Raw genomic sequence first — 8,798 nt, 5'->3', positions numbered from 1 at the left:
TTACACAACAAAGATCGGTTTCCATTGTAATAGTGAGACGCATTCAATCGATGCACGTTCACTATCGCGACCAATTCAAGATTCTTGCAGGAGCAAAACGGTGGGATGAAGTTTGCCGCTCCGTTCATCTCAATTTCTGTTCTTTGCGCGTTTTGCGCGAAAAAATCCATTGGCGATTGTCGAAAACGCTGCCTTCACGCGAGATGTAACCTCTACGAACACGAGAAAACTTCCTTCTCCTTCACTTCTGGAAAAAAAAAAGACAATCTTCCTCGTCATATAACAATTGCAGATCGCATCACAATGGTGAACGAAGCGCCAGTTAATCATTGAGAAAAAAACCCTATGTAGAATAAAACAAACTCGATCGTTAAAAATAACGTTACCTGTTTTAGATTCGTTCATTCTTGAAATAGCCGTTTTCTTAGAGCAATTAATTGTTGCAGATGTTAATCGCGATAATCACTGATGTAATTTATGAAGAGGGGAATGTGGGTCACCCGGATTCTCACACGCTCGAAGTTGGCGTAGCATTTTGAATCGATGATCGATGCGTGTCGCGCGCGCGCAGTGACTGATCGCGATATATTTGCAAGACCATGGGCTCATTTGATTACAAATGATTACAAATTGGAATCGTAAAACTGAGGCAACTTTGTTCACCTCAATTTTCACTGCAAAAAAGATGCCTATCTTCATTTTTCATTGAACAGAATTGTGAGAATTAATTAAAATTAATTATAAATTAAAATCAATGAATCTGAAATTAATCAAAGATTTCAGCAACGAGTTGAAGTAAATGGATAAATAAAAAATATAAAAAATAAATGCTTCAAATAAAATAATTACCTGAACAAGGCTTCCTCTTGTGCACCTTGACAATACGTCAATCACGCGCTTGCGCGAAATTATCAGCAGCTGTTTCGTGAAGCTGGCTGGCGTTATCGGTGTGTTGTCCGCCAGGAAAATGATGACCTCGTCGGAAACATCAGAGATGGAGAACCAAGGAAACGAGAAAGACGCCGAGGACTCGGCGATCCTGGAGGTGAGCTCCATGGCGGTGGGCGGAATCGTGAAGCAAGAGACCCGCGACGTCGACTACCTGTCCAATTGCAGCACCTCCATCGAAGGATCCGTGGTACGAGCATAACATAACCTGGGATTCTGACAGTGCTCCGTTCCCTCTTCTCCTTGTACCTTAGAAGTGAAATCTTTTATTGTCCTGGAAAAGATAAATATATTAGAATTGCAATGAATAACATTAATATATGTGACATATGGTCGCGTGGATATACATGCTAAATTCAGATTGACCTTTCACCACTTTAAATTTCTTCTTTTTTTACCTTAACTTGACTTCAATTGCATCAACAATTTCTCAACCATTCAAAAATTTAATACAAATAATTACTCGTCGATAAATATTAAAGAATTTCCATAATCTTACAGGTTGCATCTCCTTCTATTGACAGCTTCTCTACTTTACCGGATCAGGAGATATCAGATTTTCAGTTGGACTCGCGAGACCTGCAAGTAAAAGTAGATAATCCTCAGAAACATTTGGAAACATTGGAGACTTATATTACATTCCGTATAACAACTAGAGTATGTAATTTTTTTTTTTTTTTTTTTTTTTTTTCCTGTAAAAATATGTAATTTTAAAATTAATGTTTGTTACAATTACACAAAATAATTCTATAGACTACACGTCCAGAATTTGAGGAAGGAGAATTTGTAGTTCGTAGACGTTACAATGATTTCATTTGGCTGCGCCAAAAATTAGTGGACGTCTATCCTACGCATATTATACCGGTAATTATTATTGAAATTTTTAATACATAAAATACATGTGTGAAAATTATAACTAAATAACATACAATTAAAATAATTATTATCAAAAGGATTATTTACAATTTTTTAATTTTGTTACAGCCAATGCCAGGCAAACATACACTACTCGCTCAACTCGATCGTTATTCCAAGGAGTTTATCATAGCGCGCATGAAATTATTACATGTATTCCTAAATCGAGTGGTGAACCATCCTATTCTCAGTTGCGACAAGAATCTCCATATTTTTCTTACAACAAAACCTTGCGTAAATATAAAATTGCTTTAACAATGTTACTTCAATTATATTTATTACTGTGATTATATTAATTGCAGGAATTTCTTGTTCATCGTAAAAATCGTGGGAACGTACTTGGAAAAATGACAGACTCCTTGCAAAACATCGCGAGTACTTATACAATGAAACAACGTCACTTAGAGTTCGAACAAATTCGGGATTATTGTACAGCATTAGGTGAAAAGTTATCGGCTATAGACAAAATCAATCATCGCATACACAAAGAAAGGCAAGGTATGTACAAAAGTTACTCGTATAGATACATATAATAAGATAGCTCTAAACTTGTTTCTTATGTTATACATTTTAATGCACAGACTATTTATTGGAGCTTCATCAATTACATCCTATATTCACCTTATGGGCGACCACCGAACCAGAACTAGCTCCCATTTTATTGGCGATCGCAAAAGCGGTAGAAGCGAACGCAGTGGCTCATCAGAAACTTTTGGAAAATGTTCCTAATGACGAACGCGAGTACGTTTCATATATTGAAGCGGTCAAGAACGCATTGTCTCGGCGTGATTCGATGCAGATTGAATACGAGATAACGATCGATTTATTAGCGAAAAGAAGATTAGAAAAGGATCAGGTACAAGTTTTGTGCTTATATCTTCCTTTTTTTTTTTAATCTCTTCAGATTTAAATATTTCAAAATTATAATGCATCTCGCTCAGAATAAATCTATTAATAACAGTTTGTAACTCTTCGTAGTATAAATGTTAAAGTCTTAGACTTTTAAATATAAAGAGATTAATAAATATTATTTACATTTCCATATATTATTGGAAAGAAGGATAAATTTGTAATTACATTTAATTGTATTCGTATAGTTGGTAGGAAATACGAGCTATACAATCCCTGCGCAAGGCTGGGGCGGATCTTTATGGAAAGCGGAATCTCGCGATGAAAAATTGGAAAGACTAGGCCAGACTATTCCGCGATTAGCTAAACAGGCGGAGATACTACAGGATCGCGTGGAATGCGCGAACGAAAATCTGCGAAGCGATTTTCAGAGATGGAACGTGGAGAAGCAGCAAGATCTGAAAAGCATGCTAATCACGATGACAGATCGACATATCAGACATTATCAGCAATGTATGAACGCATGGGAGGACATTCTCACCGGCCTCAAATTGGACGGAATTGGATCTGATGTAAACGTAGGACCGCCCGTTAAAATACCCGTTTAAACCACTAGTCTTTTCATCACTCAAAAGGATACAGAACAAATATATTCGTTAATATAAGAATACATTAGTTAAAAAGAATATCTATTAAATAATGACACAAAGTTTATTACAATCTAAAAAAACGATCTATTATTAGCTTCTATGTCATTGCTTTTGAAATTGCATCATGGTTTCAAAATCTTAAAAAAGAATTATGCAATATTGTAAATTGCAAACGCGCGCATTTAATGACAACGGAAAAGCTTTTAATGTACAATGTAATACGTTAGTATCAAAATTCTATCTAAAAAATTCGCCTTTATGATACAATAATCTTATGGAAAGTTAAATGTAATGTATTTGGTCCTACGTGCGTGCAGGACACGTATTTCGGTGTGGAATCATGTACAAGAAAAAATTTTCTGACGTTTTTTCTTCAGAGATTTAGATCATCAATTAATTTTGGGGACCAAAGTATATCGAGGCAGCTAACGCCGTATTTTTCTTTCCTCTCTCTACCTCTCTTTCTTTCTCTCTCTCTATCTCTTTCTCTTACTTTGAATCACATTACAATACATTTATTGACAATCAGTTAAGTCATCTATATCTAGTTACCAAAGTACAGTAGTTACCATGATAGCATAGATAGCGTCAATGTATAGTATTACAGCACTGGTAATTTTACAAATCAGAGCAAAACGCTTGCAAGAGCTTCGTTGTATCGTTAATTACCTTAGTACCTTTATACTTCTAGATTATGAACAACTTGAACCGCACGGAATCTGAATCCGCTTAATATCGTGGGAAAAAAAAGACGTAGCAAAGACTTACATTCCTCTGTGTAATTCGTTATTTATGTATGTATGCTCGAAAAGAAAGATACTCTTTGTCTAACAGTACTATTAACAATGCATTTCTATATGTTATAAGCCGCGGCACGGCGAGTTGGCAAAAATGCGGAGTTTGTATCAATAAATTATTGTTTGCAATTAAGTGCGATGACTTCTGTGTTTTTCTCACTCCATTAAGGCGTCGTTCGTACGTTCTACGTAACACTCCATCGGCGTTATGTAAAATTGCACCAGATTGTCCAGGTCGATGAGCTTGGTTATAGGCTCCCCTGTAATGGGCTTGATGTACGCGATTGTTCTTAAAAATTCAGTAAATTTTTCCAAGAAATACTCACCTGAGAAGCTCATGTCGTTGTGAAGGTAACGTACTGTATGCGCGTATGGTTGCTGAATCTTTTCCCGCAGCTGCGAGGCTAATCGACGGGTCGGATTCCACAGTTGGCTACGAAAATTCGGTAAGTTTGTGATAGTCGGCTTCCAGGACTCGGGCTTCACTTCTTCCATTGGTAACACGTCCGTTATTCTGTATTGACTCGTGTCGATATTCCATGTGAACTTACATCCAACTTCGTATTGTTTTCTCTCTTGTAAACTGGATGCGTTACATTAATTTATTAAAATTATCGTTCGAGTAATAAATTTAAAACGTAAAATGTACCGATACATGCAAATCAATGGTTTAAAATGTAGTTTATAAGGTAATATGTGTGCTTACCATTGAGTTTGACTACATAACTCACTTGCTTGAATTTTCATTATATGCAAACATATAATATCACCACTAAGTGCACATACGTCGATTATTTCGATATCATAGTCACTGCAATGCCAATACTTCTTCTTGAATCTCGAACAGATCCAATCTGCTATGTGGTGGGAAAAAGTCTCAATATCAAAACTCAATTGAGTAATAGAAACACATGGTACTATCTGAAAATATTTTCATTACATTAAAAATACATTAATATTTTATTCGTAATTGTTTTTTTATTATTTAAGTTATTAAAAAAAAAAAACTAAGAGATTTGTTTCGTTGAAAATCATATATTGCGGAAATTTAAACATTTCGAAAGAATAAGTACCAATTTTTCGGCTTTGCTGTTGCTGATCATTTGCATTTGAACGTATCCAGAACCATGTACAAGCATAGGAAGTACGCATTGGTAACTTACATATCCTCCTGTCTCTTCATCTGTAAATATTAATTAAATTCAATGTAATACTGATTAGAAAATACAACTATCTTAAACAGTTAAATCATATAAATTTAAATATACCTTCCACGTCTGTGATAACCGATATCATTTCATCGTCGAGCTCTATATAGCTTCGTTTAAAACGCGCAGTGCACTTTATTAGAGGGTACTGTAAATTATTTCTAGGAACCAATGGTGAGAAATTTAAGCAACACTTGCCGACGCGGTCTCTGTGTACGCTCCCATTAGATAATTGATTTTGATTCAGTGGTCGTAATACGCTTTTCTCAGCTAAAAAAAAAAATATAGAAAATTTTAATTTTATTCAAACTTTCGTTTAAATTATTTTAATAATAATCGTAGAATTATACCTGACTCGACATTCGATAAATCGTCGGTTACACTAATGTCTTGAGCAAGATTCAATTCGTCCGTTTCACTTTGATCTGAGTCAAACCAATGTCTCCGACCGTTCGGCAGGACTGGTGATATCGCCGGCGAGGAGGGAATCTGATGTATGGAGCAAGTACCGCGATGTCTGAACTGATCGCGTATATGTTTGAAAGGAACTATGTTCTCCGCGTCCTCCGTTTCATCGCAAAACTCATATTTTTTGTCGGCGAGTCGGCGCTTCCTGAATGAACTAAGTTTCTCGCAGGTCGTCTCCTGTACCTCGTCAGTGAACTCGTAAGCCTTTTCCGCCTCGATGAGCTTGTGTGTCGCTCTCGTTGTTCTCGTCGATTGAGCTGGAACGGGCGGAGGCGAGTGTAAATTCGATCTCTTGCGTGAGCTCGGATAGCGAAACGATCTGGCAATGGGAGGTGACATTAAGCGAGACGAATACGAAGACGAGGGACTGATCGACACTGATTGCAACGGTGAATTGATGGAAGCCACGGAGTTGTCTTGTTGCGAAGCACCGGGTTGCGGTGAATTTGAACGTTGTTGGCTACCACTATTATTACGCTGGATCTGGATTCTGTGACTAGATTCCGAATTACGAGTGCGCAGGATGTCCGACGGCGGGGTGAGTATTGGCGACGACCATGTCATTGCCTTGAGATCGGTAGGCAATCTCTGTGGCGTCGATCGTGGCGAACAAGATGGATGCTTCACCAGAGTAATATGATCATTGCCGATATTGAGCTCCTGTGACGTGTCCTCGCAAAAATCCTGCAGAATGGTGTCCCGCACGGAGATGGCCGTTTGCTCGATGCCATTCGGCCGTGACACACTGCCGTTGTTATTTCGGCACTTGCAATCAGCAGTGTCCGAGCATTCGCACAACTTAACATTTAGAGTGCTTGCAGCGGTAGATTTACTATTTACTATATCACAGACATAGTCGCTTTGATTAGTGCTTGAGGTATTTAATGGCAAATCGCGTTCTAGCTTATTATCTACTTTAATTGGCTCATCTAGAAAATCATGTTCTAGGCTGGATTCGCATTTGGGAGATCGATCTACACACTCCGGCGTGCTAAATTTCTCGTCAGAACTCTCATACCGTTCTGCTCTCGTCGAGTAGTCCGTCTCCTCGACATCACTCATGTCCAGCGGAATCGTGTCCGGAACCACAGGATCTTGCATACCGCTGTCTTGTTTATCGCACGCTCTCTGATTCTTCGATTTAGGTATATTTAAATCTACCCTGAGAACATGTAGGAAGTTTCCCGTGTTGACCACCACGTGGTTCCAATAATTCAGGCACACCGTGGCACGAAACTTCGGGTATGGTGAGATTACTTCGTAAGTTGTGTGAACCGTAAGGCCATGTTGCAAACAGTTACATCGTACACATCCATCCCAATCCGCGGCTAACTCTGCACGACAAAATAAATACATAAGAAAGTTAATTCACGCTATTGCGAGTATAGGAAATATTTTATACAATAAGTTTTTCTAAAAGTATTGTAAAATTTTTATTACCTTCACCTTCTTCTTCGTACGACGCGGCAACTTTCAAGCAATCCTTGCAGTTCTCAAGAGACGGCACTGTCGTTATAGTTAAATATGCTCTATCAGTCGGTTGTAAATGTAAGGAGTTTGTACTGCAAATAAATATCGTTACTGCATTTGTGCAATTTATTTTAAATTATTTTAAAGAGATAAAGTTTAAAAATATGTACCAGAGGCCGTGAATGACAAGTTTATTCCGCTCCATCGGCCATTGAGATATAATTATATTTAATCCCCTATCAATTGTATAATTGCCAAACAATGTGACTTCGGCGACTTTGCGAGCCACACGGTTGGGAGTGAAGGCCCACCAGTGCAGTAAATATTTGTACGAAGACGTGTTGCTGCTGACCTCCACCGAGAACGTATATGTGAGCAGGAACTGGCCACATTGTGTCAATCCCATAACAATATGCCTTGCAAAATAAAAAAAAAAAATATAACAATGTAATTTATTTAAATTAAAGCAGAATTATTTCATATTAATATTTGTTGGCGAGCTAATCATTTTTATAGTAGCATTTTTTGCCACCTTATTTCTTTCGGTTTTATCGAAAAACTACTAAGTATTTGTTATAACGATTTACATTTCTTTCGTCTCATTTAAAAATCCTACAACTACACCTGACAAAAAAAAAGTTAAATCTATGTATCAAGTACTATCAGCATACCCTGCTTCGAGTGCTGACTTGGGAATTACATGTAGGAGATGGAAGTGTCGCCATTTAGGTACAGCTGTGAACAGTTTCTCTTCTGATGCATAACTGTGCGCTGACAGACATCCTCTCATCTGCAAAAAAAGATCATGTTATCACATTGTTACAGTCAAGATGTATATCTTTTGCACGCTGTTTATTGCACGAAAAATTGTCTGCTGCTTCAGCGAGACTTCCTAAGCACGAAGTAAATATTATATTTCATATTTCCAGGGCGCCGACAGACCGAGGGTTTTCAAGATAAAAAAAAGAAAAAAAAAAAAGAAATCTCAAAACTTGGGCATATAGAAGTGTGTCTTTCGGTACAATTTAACGCGAACGGCAGCTCACGCGAGGCAGATCAAGATATAACGAGGCACGGAATAATTCCCCGTTTCTACAGAACTACAGAGCCCGTCACAGGTCCAGAAATTTGTCTCTGACAGGTTCCAGTGTCGCGATGCTGTTACTCGCGATGGCACTCGATGTAGTGCGCGAATAAAGGCAGCTTACCTCCCTTGTCAGCAGCTTCTGCAGAAGGTTCCGCTTGCTGCGACGATGCGGCGGGCACGGCTTGCGCCCCACGACGACATACTCCGACTTTTCCGACGTAATGTCAGAGAAACATTCATTGCAGCAATCCGAGGTAGTGTCGGAAGACGACGCGTCCGCCATTTTTAAATAACCTCGCTCGCTCGTGGCGTCGAGTACGGTGGAGTACGGCTCGCGTGGCGTTTGATTGGTGTGCGCTCGACGGTGGAAGATGAAAAAGGTCGCCACTGCGGCTCCGATTTTCGT

The 8,798-nt window shown here is 38.4% G+C and overlaps 2 protein-coding genes across 2 annotated transcripts; one reads left to right on the top strand and one right to left on the bottom strand.

The window, feature by feature from the left end:
* Window positions 1-919: 919 nt before the first annotated feature.
* Window positions 920-4,292, top strand: LOC139104755 (sorting nexin-7). The gene is made up of 7 exons (XM_070660442.1): window positions 920-1,138; window positions 1,450-1,605; window positions 1,702-1,812; window positions 1,933-2,097; window positions 2,166-2,361; window positions 2,445-2,719; window positions 2,961-4,292. Exons 1-7 carry the CDS (start codon window positions 968-970, stop codon window positions 3,318-3,320), a joined length of 1,434 nt encoding a protein of 477 aa, XP_070516543.1. The 5' UTR covers window positions 920-967; the 3' UTR covers window positions 3,321-4,292.
* On the bottom strand, window positions 1,794-8,790 carry LOC139104746 (uncharacterized). Its single transcript, XM_070660420.1, has 10 exons — window positions 8,514-8,790; window positions 7,977-8,095; window positions 7,476-7,721; window positions 7,276-7,397; window positions 5,718-7,169; window positions 5,428-5,637; window positions 5,233-5,342; window positions 4,866-5,080; window positions 4,486-4,742; window positions 1,794-4,419 (listed from the first exon to the last, which is right to left on the bottom strand). Exons 1-10 carry the CDS (start codon window positions 8,673-8,675, stop codon window positions 4,316-4,318), a joined length of 2,997 nt encoding a protein of 998 aa, XP_070516521.1. The 5' UTR covers window positions 8,676-8,790; the 3' UTR covers window positions 1,794-4,315.
* Between the last annotated feature and the right edge of the window lie 8 nt (window positions 8,791-8,798).

Source organism: Cardiocondyla obscurior, linkage group LG08, assembly GCF_019399895.1.
Source record: "Cardiocondyla obscurior isolate alpha-2009 linkage group LG08, Cobs3.1, whole genome shotgun sequence".
In the NCBI taxonomy this organism is placed as follows: Eukaryota; Metazoa; Arthropoda; class Insecta; order Hymenoptera; family Formicidae; genus Cardiocondyla; species Cardiocondyla obscurior.
This window is presented reverse-complemented; position numbering and strand designations above follow the sequence as displayed.

What these genes read in the sequence shown, in the direction of transcription:
- LOC139104755 (XM_070660442.1), top strand. Translation starts at nt 968, where the DNA reads ATGATGACCTCGTCGGAAACATCAGAGATGGAGAACCAAGGAAACGAG. An exon ending in CCTCCATCGAAGGATCCGTG is followed by an intron (nt 1,139 to 1,449) that starts GTACGAGCATAA and finishes ATAATCTTACAG; the next exon opens with GTTGCATCTCCTTCTATTGA. An exon ending in TTCTTACAACAAAACCTTGC is followed by an intron (nt 2,098 to 2,165) that starts GTAAATATAAAA and finishes TATTAATTGCAG; the next exon opens with GAATTTCTTGTTCATCGTAA.
- LOC139104746 (XM_070660420.1), bottom strand. Translation starts at nt 8,675, where the DNA reads ATGGCGGACGCGTCGTCTTCCGACACTACCTCGGATTGCTGCAATGAA. An exon ending in ACAGCAAAGCCGAAAAATTG is followed by an intron (nt 5,081 to 5,232) that starts GTACTTATTCTT and finishes AAATATTTTCAG; the next exon opens with ATAGTACCATGTGTTTCTAT. An exon ending in TTATGTAGTCAAACTCAATG is followed by an intron (nt 4,743 to 4,865) that starts GTAAGCACACAT and finishes TAACGCATCCAG; the next exon opens with TTTACAAGAGAGAAAACAAT.